Here is a 25,045-nt window from a genome sequence, read left to right on the forward strand (position 1 = left end):
CATCAAGCAACAGCTGATTGACAGGGATAATAAAGCCTGCAAATGGAGAAGGATTGGGCATATCCTGGAAAAGGTCAACATTGCGAGGCAATGGACTGAACTACCCAGGGGAAAAGAACCATAGGCTGACCTAAGCTATTCTGGAGGAGGGAAAGCTGGGGCTGCTATGCTTATGTGGGCTCAACTAAAGAAAGCTGCCCAAAACACAGTCTGATTGAGAGGTGTAGCTGCAGCTCTTTGATCCTCAGGGGTTTCAAAGGAATAAGTAAGTCATACGTCCATAACAAAATGCTGCATTTGCCACTGCATATGTATATATTTTCAGAGTAAAACTTGTATTTGGTTATTATAAGAATGCTAGTAGGATAAACAGTATTATCTCAAGAAGTTATTTTAACAGGTATCATTGATGGTGACAGAAGTAGCATTACTAGCTCTTTTATAGATACAATATCCTGCCAATGTTTTAAAATGCACCTTGATTCAGAAGTTAACAAGTTACTTTCTTTTCAACTATTCTGCTTTCTGTCTATATTCAATACTTTAATGAAAAATGAAGCACTAGCTTCACATCAAAATAAAAACGGAAATAGTGTTACATTTTACCTGCCAAAATTGTTTATTTTACAATTCTACAAAATATTATCCTGAATATTGAATATATATATATATATATATATATATATATATATATATATATATATATATATATATATATATATATATATATATATATATAGATATATAGATATATAGATAGATATACATACAAATTTAGGCTTATGAAACCATACAAAACAATAACCCACTCTTTAAAAAATGATTATTACCATAAAAAACCACATTAACTGATTCATCAATTTATACATAAAGCATAATATAAAATCTCTTAATTACATCTGGATATAATACTGTAAGATGGCATTAAAATCCATGTAATTTAACAAATAAAACTATTATTGCAAGATTTTAAAAATTACAGCATTTTGTCAAAAAATAACATACACCTTTTGAAACTGTGCACACAGTTTTAAAACAAGTTTGATTGTTTACAGATTCCTTTTGTTTAAAATTTTTATTGATATGACATAAACACATTTTCATAAATAAATCTTTAAAAATCTTAAATATATATTACTTTTACATACACATTTTAAAATGATATTAGTGATTCACTCCTGAATGGAGATTGCATTTTTAATAATATTAGCCATTAATTCATACTGTAAATTACACAATATATACTTTAAACTTAGTCATAATTTTTTTTTAAAATCATAATTATAATTTATAAGCATGTTTCTTTTTCCTAAGAGATTTATTATAAATGCTTTTATAAAATATAAATAAATAACACTTAATACCCAGAAAAAAGGATTAAAATAACCTGCTATAAATAATAGTGCTGTACAAAGATTACTGGATGTTAAAATGCTGGACCAAGCTTATGAAAAGCTATACAACCAAAAAGTGACCAGCACTATATGATGGATACAAACAGCAAAGTAATCTACACATGATTTGAGAAACATGTCATATCTGTTATGAAGCTAAAAAATAAGAAATTGTAATTTTGGATTTGGAATGTATAACATTATATTTTTAACTGAAACTTAAATTTCTACAAAATTTATAATCAGCTTGATATGCATGATAGAAATAATACAACAAAGAAAACAAAAATTATGTACAACTAATGCTATTTAAACTTGTACAGCATATACAAAATAATTGTAATGTTATCTAATTAAATAATACTGAACTTACTAGACTAGCACTATAAACCAAATGAAAAAATAAATAATTATTTAAAAATGAACTAGTTGTAGTTACACTTTTTGTGATCATAGCATCTCATAGGCTCATTAAAATTAGTAAACATTAACAAACAAATAGAATTGAGGATAGAATGTTTGACACATTTCATAGCTGCCTTCCTTTCAACTCTACTTTCTACCAGATGGGCCTGTATGGGGCAGGTGAAGTAGAGTTTGTTTCTTTTGACCTCAGCATAATTATAAAGGGATTGTGTGGTCAGCACTAAGCTGAGCTTCCTGTATTTTTGGATTGGATTTGATATTAATTACTTGATTCATGTAACTTTCTGGTTAGACATCAAGTAGTCTATTGCTTGACCATAATATTCCATTACTGTTCTATGAGGGTATAACGTCCCCTACTGAAGTAGCTTGTGCCTTTTGTGTTCAGGCTAACACAAGAGATTCTTAAGGCAGTCCAGCATTGAATGAGTTTCATAGTTTTTAGCACCAAGTCCATACAATTCTGCTTACATCTAACATTGTATTTGTAGATGCTACATGGACTTCATTTGATGTGATGTATGATTGTTTATATGTTAGTAGTTTAATATTTTTTATTGCATTGTTTGAAAAAATAATACCTACATATCTGTATAATAATAAGTTTTTAAATGCACTAAAAATAAAATAAAAAGTACTTTCTTTAGATATTTTTAAAGCATTGGACACTTTGACAGTTGGTCAATGGTTACATTTCTAGAAATTAAATATGGATGATGTGATAAGCTAATAATTAATTTTCAAAATTTCCAAAAGCGAGTCTCATGTATTAGTTCTATTCAAATTCAATACTACCACCATATATTGCCAATATCAACATAATCAAGTAGCCAGTAATGAGACCAGCATTTTGTAACATAAATGTTTTCATTTCACCAAACTTTTTGCCTTCTTCAGATTCAGCTGCTGTGTTCATCTCTGGCATCTGAGAGAAAATAATTTATTCAAGTTAATAAAGTGAAAATTGTTGAAAAGTTTACACACACTCAAGTTTTGTGGAATGTAATAGGACTATACATACATTAAAAAAAATATTTTTTTTTTTAACATTCTTGGTATTAAAAATAAAGTTGAGCAACTTGCCATATCAACCAGAGAAATGTAAAGGAACATTCCACCAGCCACTGCAAACACCCACTCGTGTGATGATGTGTTCTCACCCAGCACAATACCCAGCATAACACCAAAGTAGCATGTACAGGCAGATAAGAAATTGTACAAAATTGCTTTTTTAAATTTCATTCCCGAATTTAGAAGAATGGCAAAATCCCCTGCAAAGACATTTGATGGAAATATATGTTTTGAAACGTATCATCCGAAGTACAACTTTTGAGAACATAATAGACTATGAGCTAAAAAAATGTAATTGTAATGAGAAGAAGTAACACAAGTAAGGTCTATAAAGAAATCTATTAGATCTAAGATAAAACCTATTTAGATTTGAAATAATGATATAGGATTCATTTGAATACACTAACATTAAACTGGGCTGAGACTCAGTGTTGGAACTCCAATGCCGCCAGACCCTGCAATGCGAGGAGGGCCCACACGGTTTAGGGGCACACATAAACAATTTTTTTATAGTTAAAAAATGTCATTTTCTTGTTTTTGACTTGATTGTTATTTTGTAAAAAGAATACTGTAGCTGCGGTTGGATTATCTTTATTCTATGGACACAATCCTACGCTCTTGTATATTCTTTTTCCCTTTGTTTTTAAACTATTGTGAAAGCTGAGTCCTCTTTCTCCTATACTCAAACACGCTGTTGTAGGCACAATTCTTTTGAAAAAAAAAATCAAAGTCCATTGTGAGCGAGGCCTCTAGATATAACGACAACTTTTGCTTCTTTATAGCGTTGGAAAGAGGCCCACAATCCATTGTGATTTTACAATATAAAAGGTAAGTTTTTTGTATTGGTAGAACTACTATTCTGTACTATCCTGTATTCCACAAATAATTTTTAAAAAATTTCGGTTTTATGTATGTTTACTTATTTTTGTTTTACAAAATATGTGAAAGTAAACTTGTATAATTTGAATTCTCTCCCTTGAGTAAATTACAATAGGCTTTAGGAAAAGTAGTTGAGACCATCCCAGCTTCGGTACATCGGTTGTCCCTTTTAAGTTCCTTTTTTCAGACCCCCCCCCCCCCCCCCCCCCCTTAGCCTTACAAGCAGCCAATAGATACATCACTAGTGTCTAATAAAATGGGAGAATTGTAGAATGTACAGCTTGGAGGCTAAACAATTTTTTTGCGGGGTGGCCCATTTTTTCTAGTTCCGCCACTGCTGACACTTGTTTTAATTTAATGCTTTTACTCTTATTTGTAAATACTTAACAAATAATATTTATTTATAAATTCCTAAAGCATCTGAATGAAACATCTTTCGTACTTACCCAATTCATGTGGAAGCTCCTCACACAAGACAGCCACACTTACACCCACGCCTGTCATTATACTTTGTGTAAAGGCTGACCCAATGGAAAGGCCATCTATAAAGTTATGTAATGCATCCCCAAATATGATCATATAAGCCACTGGAGCAATTTCATCTTCAGCATGGTGATGGTGATGTGAATGGCAGTGACCATTACTGTGAACTTTATCAGCTGTTTTAATGATTGGGTAATTCTAAAAAAGACGTACAAATAATACAGATTACCTCCCTTTATACTACAGGATATCAAGATAAAAGGATTTTGACACTTATTATTCCTGCCTACTATTCTTGTTATTTTTTTTTTTGCTTACAAAAAAAGGACTGGAAAAAATTGTTTACACGTACTGAAAATTTCAAAAATTACTTTTAACATCTAGACTCTAGAAAGTTTAAAAAAAGATTGACTCCAGCTACTGACCTGATCCCCAGACTGGTCAGGCAGTAATGTTTCCCTGTTACCATCAGGCGTGTCTGGTGTCTGCTGACCAGCCAAGCTAGTCCCTTGACTAGATATAGAATAGGAGCTGGAGTTTGAATGAATTTGTAGACTGCAAATCCCACCTATGTTACTAGGAATCTGTGTCAAGTCTCTGCCAGGTATGGAATTATCAAGTGGTATTCGTCTAAATGATGTAGTTAGTGTTCCTTCAGTGGCCAGTTCATCATGTTTCTTTTTTAAGTTTGTATTCTGTGTCAGATGCATATATCATATGGTAACAAACATTTTACGGGCAAATTCAATGAAATGTCACTAACTTCTCACTCATTTAACTTGAAATATTATAGAAACTCTTACCTCCCTCCTTGAATTTATCATCCTCATTATTTTCTCAGTGAAATAGAAAAGATAAATGCCTGCCATGATAGCACTTGCTTTCCATATATAACTCATATCATCATCATGGACCAAATGAAAGGCCTGTTAAACAAAATCTCATTATTTAAAAAAAATAAAGTGATCCCAGACAATTTAAGAACAAATAAAAGAAAGTGCTCTAATGTACCTCTGGGATAAGAAAGAGAAGTCCACTACCAGCAAGTGTCCCAACAGCTAACGCCACCATAAACATAAGTAGAACTTTATAGCTGTTTAACTTTGTACATGGTAGAATAAGGGCTCCAGTCAATGATGACAGATTTATAAGAGTAACAAACAAAAAGCTGTAGCCCCAAGCTAAGAAATAAAACAAAAACAATTATGTAGAAGCATAGATAAAACAAAGCATCATTAGAACAAATGTAGTCCCTACCTAAAAGCAGCAGCTTTTTGTGTGATACAAAACAAGCCTAATCAATACAAGATGTTGTATGAACAATTTATAAATATAAAATATTCCTCAAAGAGTAATATTGAATACTCTTATTCTTATTCAAAAATTCCTTAAAAGATTAGAACTTACTTAAAAATAAATTAAAAAAAAACAACTTACAAGCTTCGGATGTGGGCATAGCATGCTTTGTTAACTTGTTTTTATTTCTATCTTGTATTTTTTGTTGATTACATGAGATGAAAGAGTAGAGCAAGGCAGGAGAAATATTTTGTATCTGCTCTTGTGTTAATGGTTCATTCATGTCCAGTTTGTACAACACACTCACATCTTTTAATGTCAAGCACTGATTAAAACATAATTAAAGCAATTTAGATTTACACATTATAAAATAAAATACTTAAAAAAAAGTTTTTAAAAAACCACGTTTTTCTTGTGGACTAAAAAGTAGAAAATAATTTTTTCTTTTGTGCTTCCTCGAGCTGTGCAGGTTCTTGTGATTACTGACAAAAAACGTGGGTACGTTCACCATCAAATTTCCCGACCCATCTGCCCGACCCACGTTTTTTGTCAGTCATCACAAGAACCTGCACAGCTCGAGGAAGCACAAAAGAAAAAATTATTTTCTACTTTTTAGTCCACAAGAAAAACGTGGTTTTTTAAAAACTTTTTTTTAAGTATTTTATTTTCTCCTTTTTAGTCCGTTGCTACACATGAAAAACGTGGTTTTTAAAAAGTTTTTTATATAGTTTATTTTCTACTTTATCTAATGACTTGATTAAGCATGACTTGACTAAGTGTTTATAAATACACGGACTAAAAAAAATCTTGAGCGACCGATACGCTTTAAACAGAGATTCGAAAAAATTTTATTAAACAGGATTCGAACCTGGGTTGTCGCGGCCACAACGCGAAGTACTAACCACTATACGATCACGGCCAGCGCGCTCACATCGATTGGGGCCGAAGTAACTGTGTCAATAGGCCTCCAGTCTTGTCGGTATGTTTAGAAATCATGTCCTCGATTTTATGGTCCTTGGGGCGTAATTTAATTAAGCTAATTAAAGTCTCTAATTGCTAGTTTTTATGATTGCATCTGAAATTGTTAGGCAAAAATAGCCTGCATTCCAAATTTCAGATCTCTAGAGCAATCAGAAGTGGGCTAATTTTCGATGTCAATTTTAACAACAAACAAACAAACAAACGCGAAGCTAAGTTAAGAAAAACGTGTTAAAAAAAAATTAAACAGCTCTTTGATTGAAACATATATTCATATTTCCCATGAATTTTTAAAAATTCTAAAACAAAAATATATAACTAATCAGAGCACAAGTTAAATTCACCTCAGTCATATTGTGTACACAAACTGATAAGTTTTCACTTGAGGCCAGACAGTCTGGATTGCATGATGATGAGTTTGTAATAGCTGACCATAAGACATCCTGAGAGGCAGCTAATGTGGAGAGGGATGATTTTGATTGGGCAACAGCAGATGAAAACAGAGCCTGTATGCTGTTTAAATCTCTAGTCCTGTTTTCACAAGTTGCTGTTTGACACAGAAAATTTACAGCCAAAAGTATCCATAAAGAAAAATTCCGCATTTTTAATTTCATTTTTCTTCTCTAGGTAAACACTTTGTTAATCTGAAAAATATATATGTAAATTTAAATACTTTTTAGTTTTACGTATTTACATACATATTACAATACACAAAGGCATGTAAAAAATAACTAACTGCTGTTAGATCAGTGTCTTTAAAACAAGAGCTTTTCTTAAACAGTGTAAAGTGTTATATTCTCAAAGAAAGTTTGGAGAATATTTAAACTGTATTGACTGTTTCACATGGAACAAGATAAAAGCCAAAGATTAGCCAAACTAATGTGTACAACCTTATCAGCATGCTTTTTTTTAAAAGTCAGGAATAATTGTTATGTTTCTAAAACTAGTTTTAACAGGTCTAGGCCTAAAAAACCCTCACATTCCTATTTTATTAACTGAACATTTCTAGCTTAGTAAGTAAAGCTTACTTGCATAAAAGAAACAAACACTGAATCATTCTGTAATTACATCAACCAAATGTAAAACAAAAAATATAATACAAAGCATCATGTTCAAACCCAGATGCCTGTGTAAATAGCAATTAAAAAATGCAGCAACCCTACACTACAACTGCTGCTATGCTCTTGGTAAGTGTGTGGATTTAATAGAATTGCTAATTGCATTGTCTGACCAAACCAGAAATTTTAATTACTTGGCGTGATGTCAATTTGTCACTGTTACATGTGTATAAACAACAAATACAGCAATTAAAAAACAACACATGGTCATTAAAAATGTACGGTAAGCAAGGGGTGAAACAAAACTTGAAATTACTTTGGCAGAGTTTATCTGTCTATGTGTGGTCAGGTACTTGGAAGAAAGAGAAGGCATGGAAAGTCCTGCAGAGTTATGCCCTAAAACATTGGTTGTTACACTTTCACATGCTTAAACAAAACAACATCAGAAAAATGTTTGCAAAGAAAGAAATCATCAAGAAAATTATTATTTTAGGTACAAACACTTTTTAAAAAATATATGAATACATTTAATTATTACAATTTTTACTTCATAAAGCAAATCTACATGAAGTATGCCAACAGCTTGCTTTTTCGGGAAGCTTTGTTACGTTTGTGTATATATTTAAAATGTTTTTTAATAACTTAAAAATCTTACACTTATATTAGCTTTACATTTCATTAAGAAAATGTGTGCCATGTTATTTTATTATTAGCCTATACAAAAACAAGGTAATTAAAAAGTCTAGTGACAATTTTAGCGCAATATTCTTATGTTATCTAAAAATAGCTCTGTCGTAGCGTAAATCAAGAGCAGGGTTAGTAAAACCATTGGTTAGTTATTAAAACGTTTTTTATTTAAAAAAAATTCAGTATTTTACATGTTTTATTTACAATAGAGTTACATGACTAAAAACCATTGCGCGCCTACTGAACGTGATGGCGCAGCCATGGAACGCGATGGCGCAGCTATTGAACGTGATGACGCGTGTGGTGTGGTTGGAAAAAATGCCTACTAATTCGGTCCAAATTTTAATTAATTCAAAAAATTTTTTGTGACCGAACGAAAGGATATTTTTGAAAACTTTCTTCGGCAATATTGTTCTAAATTATGGCAGGAATCGATTGGTACATGTTTCAAGTCGCTAAGTGGTCTGGTTGCCGAGATATTGGCCAAAAACTGCTTTTTTTTGAGGTTTTTTGGCTTTTCCGGGAAATCCATGAAAGAAACCCGGAATTTTTATGGCCTATGTTCATCCTCGTAACTTGCTTAACATAATTGCTTTTGGAACTAGTCATCGATATTGCTTCGTTGAGGAGGAGATACGACTTAAAGCTGCGGACACACATCCATCCATTCATTCATACATTCATACATCCAGAAATGACGAGTTAATAAACGCAATTCTCCAGAATGGAAATTGCGCTAAATATGTTTAAAATTGCTACTCATTAGTCCAATTTTCTTAAACTATTAAAATATCTGGGGGCCCTATAATTCTTATTGACTAATCACTCTTGAATTGTTTTTTACCAGCTTTATCTCAGAAATTTTAGTTATCTCTTTCTACAAACACAGCCTTAGAAAGTTATCGGTAAAAAAAAATACAAGATACTTACAACAAATGTTAAGAAAATTGTAAATGAGTAAAGATAGTTGGCCAATCATGATCATCCACACTTTGCTTTCAGGGAAAGTTGAGTCCCTGGTCTAATAAAAACAAGTAACAAAAGTGTCAATATTAGAACTGTTATGCAGATATCCAGCGCCCTGGCTGTTGTGTGACCCATAACACCCAGTTACCCCCATCAGCACTATGGCATCTACATTAGCTTAAAAGAATGTCCTATATTAGGGATAGAGTAGGGTACTAAAATTGATGAATAAACTGACCCAGGATCAGACCTGGTGCCCCTGTAATAAATGTAACTGGTGGCTTCCTAAGTGCCTGTTGACCCTGAGAGGTGTTGTATCTTACCATTGTGGTGTGTGTTGAATGTCTGGAGAGCAGTGCTGACAAACTTAAGATCCAAAAAATATAGTGCTGACATTGTTTACATTTAGAAAACAAGGTCACAAGTCAAAAATGTATGTATTGGAAAGCCTTCAGATTTATTTATGTACCAGACAGAAAAACAAAGAATATTGTGTATGAACAAGCACGTGAATAAATCAATTAAATTCAACACTTTGAAATGTTTTACATATTAAAATTAATAGACTCTATACCTAATAAGGTTTAATAAAAATGACATACTATTATTAGAGTGCAACTGACTGGTACTTTTAGCTTGAATTTTTTCATAATCATATCACATGTATTCATTTCTACTAAAATTGTAGCAATGTGTGAAGAGTAATAATATTAGGTGAAACCCTAGTTTATTGTCGGTTATTATTCCAAAATGGAAAAAAATATAAAAAAGCAATAAAAAAACAGTAAAACAATGACAAAGTCTGTCACACAGTTGCGGAAAACTGCCGGAAGTACTGTAAAACACATTTTATTTGGCACCAACTTTTTAATACAGAACGTTTAAAATTTGGATAGACTGATTTTAATTAAATGTTAAATACTGCTTTACTAATCATTTTGTATTGCTAATTCTTTTAAAGAGTTTCTGCTAAATATATGTTGAATTGTTCTAGTCATTTTTACTATTTTCATAATCATTTTTATTTTTACTAGGCCCTAGCAGCTAGCTAGATCTAGATCAGTGGTTCTCGAACTTTTTCGAGTGGCGACCCCCTTTTAAAAGAAGTAAGTGACCCGTGACCCCCATAGAATTAAAAACTCAAAATTATTAAGGAAATTAATAAGCAATAATGGTGCAATGGATGAATGGTGCATACTACACCAAATTGTGTGAGCAGTTTTTCATTTAACATGATAGTGATGCGGAATCAAAAGAATTCATCTTGCAATTCATCGGCAGGAATGCTGGCAACATCAAGGGAAGCAGAGAATGGGTTATATGTCAATGCAGATTCATCTTCTTTCAGCTCAGGGTAATAACACCGCAGTTCGTTTTCAAGAGATTCAAGATGACCAGAATCCTATTTCAAAATTTTATTTGTCTCACAATCAGATTCTTCTACCACACTACAGAGTTTCTCAAACATGGCAATATTTCCAAGATTTTTTTTTCTTCGGAAATTTTGCAGCTTTGTTTAAAATGTCAAGAGATTATCATGAAAAGAGATAATATTCGTTCTTTTTCCCTGAAGCTTCAGGTTAAGTTTATGTTGAGGTTCAAATATATCTGCTATGTATGATACTCTCTCCAACCACTCTTTGTCATTAAAATATATCAGAAGTTCTTGTTTCCTTTGCACTACCTAGAACAACTTGATTTCATCTGTCAATTCAAAAACACGATTCACAACATTTCCTTTTGACAGCCAGCATACTGTAGTGTAGACTGTAACAACATGAATTCTTTGTTGTTATTGTGGGTTCTTCAATATACTCATACGAGCAACAGTAGTTGTGAAACAATAACTTTATTTACACTTTGTACAGAGAATTAATAGACCCATAGTAAATCCATGGTCACAACTGGTATAAGTACAATCACAGTCAAGAAACAAAGTGTCGTAGTAACATCCTACATTCACAGCCACAGTCCTCAGGTTCAAGTTCTAGCACACAACACCCGTTCACCTTTTTGCTCTCCCTTTTATTCACCACTTTCTCTCCCCTTACGTACATGAGCGATCTCACCCAAAAGCATGAAACAACACATGACGATCGCTCAGACAGTCCTTCCGCTAGCCAGGTACTCTTCATTCATGCAAAACACAATATAATAAGGATACATAATTATACAGTCTGTGACACGTCCCCCCTTCAATTAAAATTTTGTGTAACAAAATTTATAAATACAATATTGGTAGGGCAGGATCATGTGCCAGACAACAAAATTTTTATACATCTCAAAAAACATGGAAAAATACATTCTTTGTAGACTAATGCACAAGCATTATGTGTAATGTATTCAAATATGAGAAAGAAAAACATTTCAATTACCAAGTAATTGTATAAACAAGACAAATGAGTTTAGTGAATTACCAAACTATAATACATAGTTGAAATTATCAAAGACTTAATTCAACTCATGAATTAAATAATTATATCCTATGTAGTAAAAAACTTCCTTAGCATCAAGGCATGTTATTACGACGCATGATTAATATACTTTGTTGTCTCCCCTAGTTGACCCATTTCAGACAAATCTAGGTCACAACACAACAACATTGCCTTTCACAGGTATGGCTAACACACAATTCATCATTGAGACTTCCGTCTTATTGTTATGCGGAATAATAGTCTCTAACTTTTACTTGATTTACTTTATTCACTGTTAATTAATAGTATAGAATAGGTTTAACATAATACAGTTTACAATCTTTTGAAATAGTACACAATTTATATTACTGATACAAATTGTTTGATATTTATATATTACAGTTACAGACTGTATAATATTAATAAACTGTAAATTGATAATTTAATCTTAGCACCCTCTATAGCATGAGTAATCGTTCTCGTGCAGTTGACGATGACCTGTATGCCATCTCTCCCTCAAATTGTAGCTTTTAGCTGTGCTACCATAATCATTTCCTAGATTTCGTGTAACTTGTGTTACTTCATTTGTTTTAATATTCTCCTCTGGTTTCTGAACAACGTCAGTGGTTATCTTGCTTTGTGTATGTTGGTTTGGTTCATCAACCAACTCAATATAAATATTATGGCATTGCTTTGGCCTCTCATAATATGTGTTGCGTCGGTAACTTCCATTAGTATACCTATTCACACTTTTGTTATTCTGATTTGAAGTTGATACATTTCTTAAATTACTGTATTTCTCACATGACTTTCTGTGTACATAATTGTTTCTTCTCTGATTTGCCAACCTATGCCAACATTGATTTTGGTAATGACCTGTTTTTCCGCAGTAAAAACATCTAGATTTTGGCTTCTTATAAACATGGTGACTGTATTCATAGTTTGCTAAATTTCTTTTTCTTTCATTCTGTGCATTAATGACATTAATGACATTCTTATTAACATGTTGACTGTATTCATAATTTGCTAAATTTCTTTTACTTTCATTCTGTGCATTAATGACATTGTAGTTTCTAGTTACTGTTTCATCTTTCTTAACTTCCTTGTGCTTCTTTATTGATTCTAATTCACACATAAATTTCTGTGTTAATTTCTCCATTTCTTTGTTAAATTTATTCTTGAGTTCTAGGATATCTTCTTTAAAGTTTGACTCCAGATTTCTAAGTAACTCCTCAATAGGTACGTTCTCTTTATTGTGGCTTATTAAGTTCACTGATTCATTAATCATCATTAGTTTATCATGATTCCTGCCATTCTCCGATGGACTTATTAAATCATCACTGCCATTGACTGATGGGCTTATTAAATCATTTTGACTACCATTCTCTGATGAACTTGTTTCTTGTTGACTGCCATTCTCTGATGGACTTGTTTCTTGTTGACTGCCATTCTCTGATGGACTTACGATACAACTTTCAATAATATTCTCGTGTACCTGCGTATCATTCAAAAAAGAGTCAATCTTAAGACATACTAATGTATCTGTCACCTTTAAATCATTATTAAGTTCAACCTCTGTTTTATCCTTGGGTTTCAATTCTTCCTGGACTATGTTACTCTGTTCTTCATTCCAAAGGTTGCCAATATTTACTTCTTCAAGTTCTGCTTTAAATTCTGTCTGTTCACTTTCTAATTTTGGTTCATTTGTGTCTGTTATAGCTTTCATTTCTAATAGTTCTTGTTTATATTCTAGTTCATGTAGGCCAACTTGTTTTTCCAAAGTTTCAGCCCTTTTATCTGCTCTCTGTTTTCTGTTTCTTTTTTTTCTCTTCCCTTTTTGTTGTACAGTCTCCTCTACTTTATCTCCATCTGACATTTTTTTTTCTTCTTGCATTTCTGTAATACCTCTTGATTTATTACACACTATTTCTATCACATCATCTAGTTCTCTCAATACATTTCCATGAGCTCGTTTGGGTTGTTCATTTTGTTCGTCCCATGCTTCTAATGCTTTTTCTATGTCTCGGTCAAATCGAGTGTTTGCCCAGGCTATCTGCTTCTTCATCTTCTTAATGCCTTGCGCCCTCGCTAGTGCTAGATATTCTTCAAAACATAACATTTTGATATATTTTCTATGACATAAAATATAAATTCATTAGTTGACAATAGATAAATGTTAATTAATTTACAATACCCTTTCTTGTATTCTGGCTTTGTTCAGTTGATTAGAGACATCTAGTAATCCAAGAAAAGTTCATAGTACATATATAGTACAAAAATAGTTCACTTTGTTGATTCCAAAAAGTTGAAAAAATTCAAAATAGTTCTAGTAGCCTGTTACAGAGTAGAAATTTGTCCAGTTTTAGATAAGACATCTTTAGGAACAGTTTAGGAACAGTTACAAAAATAAACTTGATCTGCTAAATCCAAACAGTAGAAAAACTTGAACAGCTAATCCATATAGAAAAAACTTGAACAGCTAAATCCAAACAGTAGAAAAGAAACACTAAGACTTGATCGGCTAAATCCAAACAGAAAAAACACACAGACGATATTTACTCGACATTGGTGAGACAATATCGAAATAAGGTGATAAAAATTATCACGTTGATGACTTGACTTGAACAAGACGTCTGACTTGACTACAGCAACCCTTCTGACTTGAGTGTAGATAGATGACTTTCAAGAACTTGACGTACTTGGTAAACAGTGGAAGACCACTTCAAAAACGTTGAAAACTGCTTACAATGATAATGTGACAATTCTTGATCACTTGTAGTAACACTGTAACTTCGTTGACGATTTCAGACTTCAATATAATTTACCAATGTAACAACATCACTTCTTCAATTGCTTCTGACAATGTAACAGTAGAATCAGTAACAGTAGCACCACTTCTTCAACCACTTTTGACATCATATGTAACAGTAGACGCTCACTTCTGACACCATATGTAACAACATGAATTCTTTGTTGTTATTGTGGGTTCTTCAATATACTCATACGAGCAACAGTAGTTGTGAAACAATAACTTTATTTACACTTTGTACAGAGAATTAATAGACCCATAGTAAATCCATGGTCACAACTGGTATAAGTACAATCACAGTCAAGAAACAAAGTGTCGTAGTAACATCCTACATTCACAGCCACAGTCCTCAGGTTCAAGTTCTAGCACACAACACCCGTTCACCTTTTTGCTCTCCCTTTTATTCACCACTTTCTCTCCCCTTACGTACATGAGCGATCTCACCCAAAAGCATGAAACAACACATGACGATCGCTCAGACAGTCCTTCCGCTAGCCAGGTACTCTTCATTCATGCAAAACACAATATAATAAGGATACATAATTATACAGTCTGTGACATAGACAAGCAGAACCTCATTATCTTTATTCATGCTTTTGCACAGTTCTTTAAACAGACGGGTGTTTAGGGCTCCAGATTTAATATAATTTACGACTTTTATTAGCAATGGAGTCGGAAGAGTGTTGCTGGTGAGGGTATACCGGTGAATCATGCGGTGGATTCCCCTTGGTTAGGGAGCTAAATATTTTACTTTTTTCTGAAACCCCGAGTTTGACCCAAACATGGCGCACCATCCCTACAAACCCCATAGCAGTTTTCCCATTTTAATCATTCTGTTTCAAAAAACTTATTTATTTTCTCCATGATATCTTCACAAAATAGCAACTCTTCTTTGCCATCATCTGAATGAAGATTATATTTCACAAAGACAAGCAACTGCGAAAACGAATTCGCGTCTGTTGATTCATCAACTTGAAAAGCAAACAATAGTGAAAGCTGGAATTTCATTCCAAATTAGTTCTTTAACATCTACGGTATAATAAACCATAAGCCGCTGAATAGTATTAGACTAGTATTATTAGACAGTGATCTAGACGATCTAGTCTAGTTAACTCTAGTTGAAGGCTGCCAGTCAGTACCACTGCTACTGCTAGGGATTCAAAGGGTCGAATATTGTCGAAATAATCGGAAATATTGAAATTTCTACTAACAACTTACTAATATTAATAAAATAATAAAGCCGCCGCTGCCTTATACATTAATGGCCGATGCTAGCCGGAAAAAGATACACAGGCGCAATGGAAACTACGACGATGTTTTCGATGGTACTGGCATGAGTGTTTTTACAACCGCAGAACCCTAGCCCTAAACCCCAACCCTAACCCCATCACAAACCCTAATTAATCCTATCCCTAATGCCTACTAATCCAACCCTAACCCTAACCTCAGCCATTTGGTCACTGCGCATGTGCATAACTATCTTTTACCTAGTCGACAAAAGATAGTTCTGCACATGCAGAACTATCAGAACTATCTTTTGTCAACTAGGTGGAGGCGTTGGGGCGAAAAATCTTTTTCCAAGTAGTCACTTCGTAAACCAATAAGGCATAAGAAGGCATAACGGCATAACTGATAAGGCATTCTAGTATGGATGGTGGATGGGCTTAGGTTAGGACTTAGGTTAGAAGTACTAACTTAAAACTAAGGAAGTGGCTATTGGGACCCGGGTCCTAATAGCCTCGGCCGCTATTGGCACCCGGGTCCTAATAGTCTTGGCCGCTATTGGGACCCGGCATTAAGTTCGTTAAGCACTTGTACAACCTGTATTAAAATTATACCTTTTATGTTTATTTGATTTTTCTTGAGGATTTGCTCGTATTTTGTTGTCTTTTATTGTAATTAGTTATGCGGATTAGCTAGCGTTAGTTCTTGCGTTGCTATTTCTAAATACCCTATATTTATCTCTATATACAAAATCATTAAATATCAAGTAATTATCGTAAGACGTCGTAGTCAAGTTGAGAACGCAGTACCTCCCGATTCTTGACCAGTTACGGGAGCGGAACCTATCAAAGCTCTTGTTTTTGCGTGTAGTAAAGTGTATTTATCTAAGTTTAACTTTCCATTGAGTTGCTTGCATAAGTGTCTTTTATACATTTTGTTTTAAAAAAGATTATATATTTTTTTCTAGGTTTAGGTTTTTGAACACGCCTTTTATAAAAACATCGTTGCTCCATTGATCGCCCGCTCGCGTTTTCTGGTCAGCGCAGGAAAAATACCGACACGGTCTAGCCAGGGTCACTGTGAGTTCACATTGGTTTAGGCGTGAACAGTGTAGGCGTATAGCATACGTCATAGCAAGACCATTGCTATGAGCTTGTAGAGATTTGTCGTCGTCGTAGTCCCCCTCCTCCCAACCCAGCAAGAGGGAAAAACGGATTTGGGGTCATTGTGAGTTCAAATGTTACATATTGCTTCTATTAAAGCGTACTACAGCGCATGCAAGATATTCGTGTTCAAGAAAATGGACCCGGAGGGAGCTGTAGTCTGCAGCCTATAGATCTAGAATATTTAATAATAGACCTAACGACACCCGCTCATCATAACATTTGTCAGTAATGATATCGGGTATTTAAAGCAAGATAATATAATATTATATATATCATTTAGTTTAGAATTACAAGGAAAAAAATAACAACAGAAAAGCAATATTCTGCATCTTAAAATAATGTTTGGGTAATCTATCGTTTTAGCGTAATCAATTCGGCTGCAATAGTAATGTGCGGGAGAGGTAGCTGATGAATATATTTGTTTAAATAAGTTTATTTAAGTCAAATTTTACAAAATATCACAGATAATTGATTTAAAATAACAAACAGTGACCAAAACAATTTAAATAACATGAAACTAACTTTAAACTAGGTGTTTGAGATCAATATTTGTAGAAAAAAAACAGCGGCCATCTTTCCAAATAAAATTTAGAGTAGTTTCCCTGGATAAAAATGTCTATTCGTATGTATATTGTGTTGACTTTGTTGTTTAATATACATACCTGTCTTGTTTAATATAAGTAAGACAGAGGGCCGTCTTCTTATCTTTAATTTCATTTTCAAGTGAAATGAAGGCTATGTATGTATGTACATCCAAGATCTCAAAAAATTTTGGGAGGTCCAACATTTACTAAACCCTTTTGTACTGATTAGGGGTCGTCCATAAATGACGTCACAATCGTAGGGGGGGTGGGGGGGTCGGTAATTTTGTGACGATGTGTGATGACGGGGAGGGGGGGGGGGGGTTCAGATGGTGCTACGTCACACTTTTGCTTTATAGATAAGAAATGTTAGAAAACGAATTTTAGACATTATTTAGCTTTTTAAAAAACAGTTTTAATAAATTATAATAGGAATTGATTAAAATACTATATTTTGACATATTTCAGACAAGATTTTGGAAAAATATCGATGTTTAAAAAAAAAAATCAACTGCAATTTTGAGGGGGGTGGGGGGGGGGTTGTAGGCTGATGTGTGACGTCATTTTAGGGGGGGTCTGACTTTTTGTGACGACGTGTGACGAAGGGTAGGGGGGGGAAGGTAAAAATCGTATTTAAAAAGCGTGACGTCATTTATGGATGACCCCTTAACTTGTCAATTATGAGGTCGTCCATATTCCTCATAAATGACGTTGGACTCAAAATATGGGACGGTGTAAAATATTTTTTTCAAAAATGATGAAGAATATATTCGTTTTCGTTAGAAATTGTGATTAAGGGTTCGGGTATAGTAGAACTGCGATATGATATTAAATCATCATCTTGCTTTTAGTAACTATTGGGTGAGAGGGAAATTGTCGGGAAAAGTATGACGTCATTTATGGGCGATCCATTTAATTAAGCCTAGTTGTTTATTTTGTCTGTAGACATTAGTCTTAGGCCTACACTTTTTCTGAATTAAGATTATTGTGTTTATTAAAAAAAAAAACTAGATCAACCTACAGTTCGTAGGAAAATTAGAATCTATTACTTATTCGTCTGTTAAAAAAAAAAAAGAAATACGTCACTTTTTTTCTCAACCACGCCGTTTCATCCCCCACTAAGCACAACGTCACAAAGTTCGCGGCGCGCGTGACGTCATTTGTCTTTAGGCTAATGTTTAAGAAAGAGATACCGCGTAATTTTAAAAAATCGAAACAGGCACTAAATGACTATGGCGATGAGACTTTAGCGACATTTAGCCTGACGAATAGATCTAAATGACTTTAGTTCGGTGAATTATATTGGTGTTTAATTTATTACAGTGACATGATGTTCTCCCTCTACTATACAAATTCACGTGCTTTTAATTTCTGCAACATGCTGCCCTGAGACGTTCGGCTCTAAAATGCCCTTGACACAACGGCTTCGGCAACTGCATTTAGGCTCCCGGTCCCACCTATAAACGTCTGTCCATTAAGCTCCACGCAAAACGTGTGATTAATATGTGGACATAAGCGGCGCTAGTGGTGGTGTCAACAGGGGCCAAGCTCAGGTCTTAAGCTAAAGGTGCTCCGCACTTCATAAAAGACAAAATTGATGTTCAGATATCGTCGGACTCTGGCGTTTTGCCGACGGCCGTACTCCTAATGCACAGTCTTAGAGGCTGTCCACTGCTAACACTATTTTATGTTAAATTCAAGCCTATACTGAGCTGTGGCTTTACATTAGCTCAGTGGCGTAGCGAGGTCGAGTGTCACCCGGTGCGGCACTTAATGGTGTCACCCCCCCCCCCCCCCCAGAGGCGACAAACTTTCAATTTTCGATTTGTCCCATTTTACCTGCTAGTCAATAATTGTCATGGACTCTTGTCGAATATTGTTGCCAGGAGCTACTTGGTTTGAGCCTTGTTGTCAGAAGTTATTTCATTTGGAGTCAATATAGTGCGGCCTATTTTCGCCGGTAGGCATTTAGTGGCAGGCCTTTTTGTCGGGGATGATGTGCTGAGGTTGTTTAACACCGCTTAGGACAACAGGCATGCAATAGTTATCATCATTCGTTATGAACAAATGTATGCCTGAAAATGAACGCTTTATGTTCCTCATTTTCATTGAGCACAGCTTTATAGAAGATTCCAAAATAGACGTCACACATCCCCCCCCCGACCACCCTGCGTAAGTTGACGTCACATTAGCATAGCATCGTTTATGGACAACCCCATATAAATAATATAACTCATTTTGGGTATTTGGTATCAACATTTTGACAACAAAGGTTATTCAAAATGTATATAGGACTTGACATCTACCATAAATGACATCGCACACTTAAGGGGTGGAGTCAGAGCCGGCGTTAGGGGGTGGCGAACGGGGCGGTCGCCATAGGCCCCGCGCTTGAAGGGGCCCCGCGCTTCAGCAATGTCATTGTTATCTTCGTAATTCAATGGGGAAAAACTAAATGGTCGAATGCCGAAGTTGTTGATTGTTATAACTGAGGCCACGGTTGATGTTGGTTAGTCCCACCTGAACTGGGACAGGCCGTAATTTGATACAAAAACAGTGTCACACACCTCCCCTTTGTGTAGGGTACGGTCGCCTGGCATTTGACCTGAGCTGACTGGAGATGGCGGTCGAGAATTAGCCCACGACGTAAAGAGATACCCTATTGTATGCGGACCCATGAAGACGTCCTTTTAGTGAGCAGACGGGATGTCTGTAGTAGACAGTTAGTGACCTGATGAACTCTAGTCCTGACTTTCTTGTTGTAGATGTCGTATAATGTCGTATATGTACAGTGTTTCTTCCAGACTTTTTTCTCCGGGGGGGGGGGGGGGGAGAGGCACTTGAAATTTTCGGGGGGGGGGCGGTAGATTTTCTTCGGGGGGGGGGGGGAGGGGGGCGGACACTGTTAAAAGTATATATTTTCAATATAAATTATATAAATTTCATTTCGTTTTCTGGGGGGGGGGGGGGGCTTGCCACCCCACCCCCCGCCCGAAGAGATGCCTGGAAGAAACTCTATATGTAGGCCTATTTGTCTTGGTTAACAAAATTAACATTCAGTTGCGTGCAGAGGGGTGGGAGGAGGGCGACAAGGGGGGGGGGGGGCTTAGGATCTATATCAGGTGGCATTAAACATAGTGATTTATTATTATTTTTTGGAAGAAAGTTAAAACTGTTGTTATGTTGTGTCACCTTAAGGATTCACCCGTTCAATAATTAATACAATAATGTTTTTGGTTTTAAAATATTGTATGAATTCTAAACAAATTTTGAAGTCTATACTGTTTTGATACATCAGGCCGAGTTCGCTGTATTGTAAACTTTATTTTCCTAATTATTCGGCACGTGATTAAATGTTCTTAAGTGATTTGGTATGAATTACATAACTGTCAAAAGTTATTCAATATCTTAGCAAATGAAAAAAAAACTACGAAAATTGGGTTAATACATGGGAGAGATAAAAATCTGTTATTATAGTGGAAAGTTTGACATTAGCTTATAAACTCCAAAACATTTGTGTTATTATGTGTACATCACATTATATAGGCCTTTATACACACACACACATATATATATATATATATATATATATATATATATATATATACATACATAAAATGGAAAGGCCCCGCGAGGATGGTTGGCCCTAGGCCCCGCGTATTCCTAACGCCGGCTCTGGGTGGAGTAACTGGTTTTGAGACGACGTTTTACGCGGGAAGTGGGAGGGGTAAGAAACGTGAGACGTTAAGTATTTCGCCTAATACAAAAATGCTGAAAATATATTTTTCATTAGAATTATGGCTTGACTTTTTAATAGACAGGGCAAAAAGGTTATTTTCGACATTACGACTATTTCGTGACGGCGAAAATGGGGGGTGGGGGGGGGGGGGGGGGGGGGTTAAGGTAAGAGAGGTCAAAAAAAGGGACGTCATTTATGATTAAATCACTAATTAAAGGAAAAAAGCATGAACATATTAAATGAAAATAGCAAACAAACAATTACACAAACAATAAGAATTAACTCAAACTAATATTTAAATAAACATTAGATATGTAGTGGTAGCTCTATTAAAAAAAGGGAGTATCTTAATGTATAAAAATTGCATCTCATAATAATAATTCTAGAACAGATGTTTATTGTCAGTCAATTAAATTGTTTAAAGGGCAGAATTAAAAAAAAAAACGCATGCTTTGTATTTAAACACAAGACTAACGTATTTAATAGCAAACATCAATACAGTTCCATACAAATAGAAATTAAAGGGAAATGACTCAAAATAATATTTTCTTAAGATGGCCGCTGTTTTTAATAGCAAATTTAGTATCTGGAACATCGCTGTTAAACCTTAATTTCATGACATTTTTATTGATTTAACCCTTAAATGTGGTTTAATATTCAATTATCTTTAGTATTTAAGTAGAATATGCAAACATTTATTCATATTTAAGCCATATTTATAGAGTCCTTTCATATGACGTCACGTCCGTTCGTGATACCTACGCCCGCCTCCACAGTGGTGTACACAAGACGTAAACACAATCAGCTGTTCGCCAGCGCTGGACGTGTTCACCAGCGCTGGACGCGTTCACTGTATGTAAAGAACCGCACCCGCGGAAAAGGACAAATACGTTAAAAAACTTGAACTCTTAGAAATTGAAGATCCTTATACTGTTATTGACAGTTTCGTATAAATAAATATGTGGACAAAATTTCTAAATAAAAATACTGTTAGGAATACTGTTTGCGTTTAGAGTTAAAGTAGCCGAATCTGATCAAATGCAGTTCTCGATACTTTGTTTCAGGTAAGGACAGTAAAATAATAAACTTCATTTTAGTTATAAAAGATAACTATTAATAATTAATAAAACAAATATGCTCGACCTTCACAAATACTAATATATAGTAAAAGACAAAGTCAAAAGTAATAGGCTAATAAGAATAATAAGATCTAATAGTAGGCCTAATACCTGGCTCCGCTGGGTAGACATAGAATATAGAATCTACTTCTTTACTTAAATTTAATTACTTTAGATCTACATTCGATTCAAAATACACCCATAATAAATCAAAAGTAGTCATAATAGGCCTAATAAAGCATTTAATTGTCTCTAAGATCTAAAATCTCGCTCTATTAGTATTATCTAATCATTTTTTTAGCAAACGAAATTTTCTGAAATTGAAATAGATTATATGACTAGACTTAGATCTAGAATCTGCTACTTAAATTAAATTGTAAAAACTTTATACAAGCATGTAGTTAATATTATTGTAGTAGAAGGCTTTAATAAATTACTAAGGCCTACCTACTTTGTTGTCTTTTTACAGCAATATGTATCTGATACTGGACTGAGTTTAATTAAATTCAAATCTAGTAATTGGTCTACTAAGTTTTTGTAGCCTAGTAGTACAATCTAGATTCTAGATCATACCAGCCAACAACAAATAACCACATTTTTATTATTTGGTTAATGATTAGGCTAATTTTTTTTTTAAATCCACTGTTTATAAAAGAAACAAATCAAGCTAGAAACATTATAAGTGAGATGGTTTAGAATAATAACAATGGACCCAGTCTACAATTGATACAATTGCAGGTCTACTTAGGGCCTACAGTCTAGTAGTTTACAGTAGGCACCTAGTGTGTAGCTAGTATACTAGTGTGTAGCTGTCCAGAGTTAAGATTCTTAATGCCTTAATGCTTTCCCCTGATAAGCCGTGTGTGCTATAAATGACATAACATGACACCGAGGTGAGAAGTGTTGAGGGGAGAGCAGTGGGACTTTCCCCTTTGTTCTCCCTGCTGGGCCCTGAGGGTCAAAATTATATAAGAAATACTATCTCTGTGGGGCTGGGTATCACGGAGGTGAGACATTTTCAGGGGAGGGCAAGGCAGACTCCTCTTTGGTTTTATTGTGGGCTAGATACAGGTGGGGGCAGCCATCGTGAGGGTTGAACGTCAGTATTAATGTGTCTGATCACTTCCCTGCTGGATTATAAGGGTCTTAAATTGTATAACATGCTACCCAGATTGGTTATTACCCATGGATTATATTAGTCGTTGTAGTGTGGGTTTTGTAGGAGTTAAGTGGTCTCACGTTTGCTACAGTAGATAACCTCTAATATATTACTGCATTTGATCAGATTCGTCTACTTAAACTCTAAACGCAAACGGTATTACTAACAGTATTTTTATTTAGAAATTTCGGCCACATATTTATATTATCCACGAAACTGTCAATAACTGTATAAGGATCTTCAATTCCTAAGAGTTCAAGTTTTTTAACGTATTTTTCCTTTTCCGCGGTCGCGATTCTTTACATACGGTGAACACGTCCAGCGCTGGTGAACACGTCCAGCGCTGGCGAACAGCTGATTGTGTTTACGTCTGATGTACACCACTGTGGCGGCAGGCGTAGGTATCACGTGATTTAGGTCACGTGTTTGCAAGGACTCTATTAGTTACCTTATCCCTACATTACTAGTGACGGCCGAATTGATTACGCTAAAACGATAGATTACCTAATGTTTGTATAACTAAATCTTAACAATTCTATTGGCTGGTCCCAATAAACAATAAATGAATAATTATAATATATAATACTCAGATTCAGACAGATTCAATAGCGGCCGTGGCTATTGTAATTGTGACCCGGGTCCGAATAGATAATCATAATCTATTCTAGATCTAGATTCTAGGTAGATGCATCCTAAAACTAAATTCATGATCTAGATCTAGATCTAGAACTAATATCTAATATCTAGATCTAGATTCTTGATCTGGACTCTCTTCTAGATTTAAAAAAAAAATTATTTAATATTTAGCCTTAGCTTACCTGTTGGCACTCAGGATGTTAAGTTTTGTTTAGTTTGGAAGTTTAGTTTTAGTGCATGACTGACACTGATTTCGACATAGAATCGAATCGTCACAAAATGCCTTCACTGCGCATGTTATTTCGACACAATAAAACCTAGATCTAGTCTCTGGATTCTATATTAGATTCTAGATATAGAAATCTAGATCTAGCTCTAGATCTAGATCTAATGCACATCTAGAACGTCAAGTCTATTTTCTACAGTATAGACTTTTAAGTGTTAGTATTCCGCGTGTAAAACAGAAGATTAGTAGCCTTCCCCCCCCCCCCCCGAACGAAATGGAATTTATATAGAAAACATATACTTTTACCAGTGTCCGCCCCCCCCCCCCCCCCCCCGAAAATATCAAGTGCCCCCCCCCCCCCTCCCTCCCCCTCGAGAAAACAAAGTCTGGAAGAAATACTGCCGACTTTGCTTTTTACTTTCTCGTATATACGAAGTATAGAGAAAGTATTGTAATCGTGCACAAAAATCACTTGAAATTTAAACAATTTTCACCGTATTACATCTCAGTCCTTCATCACATCCGAAGTATAGAGGACTTATTTTAATCAGGCAAAAATTATCAATCCAGATTTATCAAAATTAAGAGGCTTTATGCGTAATCCAGTCTGAAAAACTGGGCTTTGCAATTCTGTCCGTATGTCTGTGTGTCTGTGTGTGTGTGTGTGTGTCCGTGTGTAAACACGATAACTTGAGTACCGTTACAGCTAGGTTGATGAAATTTCATATATAAGTA

The 25,045-nt window shown here is 34.6% G+C and overlaps 1 protein-coding gene across 2 annotated transcripts; it reads right to left on the reverse strand.

Annotated features, from left to right (window-relative positions):
• Positions 1 to 1,297: 1,297 nt before the first annotated feature.
• LOC131952282 (metal cation symporter ZIP14) lies at positions 1,298 to 24,368 on the reverse strand. 2 transcript variants are annotated; one of them, XM_059314885.1, is made up of 10 exons: positions 24,267 to 24,368; positions 9,203 to 9,293; positions 6,872 to 7,171; positions 5,691 to 5,874; positions 5,265 to 5,434; positions 5,057 to 5,179; positions 4,679 to 4,948; positions 4,217 to 4,451; positions 2,904 to 3,091; positions 1,298 to 2,745 (listed from the first exon to the last, which is right to left on the reverse strand). In XM_059314885.1, exons 3-10 carry the CDS (start codon positions 7,139 to 7,141, stop codon positions 2,596 to 2,598), a joined length of 1,590 nt encoding a protein of 529 aa, XP_059170868.1. In that variant the 5' UTR covers positions 7,142 to 7,171; positions 9,203 to 9,293; positions 24,267 to 24,368; the 3' UTR covers positions 1,298 to 2,595. The 2 variants fall into 2 exon arrangements, with proteins under 2 accessions (XP_059170868.1, XP_059170869.1); XM_059314886.1 differs by lacking the exons at positions 9,203 to 9,293; positions 24,267 to 24,368 and adding an exon at positions 7,264 to 7,376.
• Positions 24,369 to 25,045: the final 677 nt, after the last annotated feature.

The sequence above is a fragment of the Physella acuta genome, unplaced genomic scaffold, assembly GCF_028476545.2.
Source record: "Physella acuta isolate Inbredline_101_S28 unplaced genomic scaffold, ASM2847654v3 ptg000863l, whole genome shotgun sequence".
Classification (NCBI taxonomy): Eukaryota; Metazoa; Mollusca; class Gastropoda; family Physidae; genus Physella; species Physella acuta.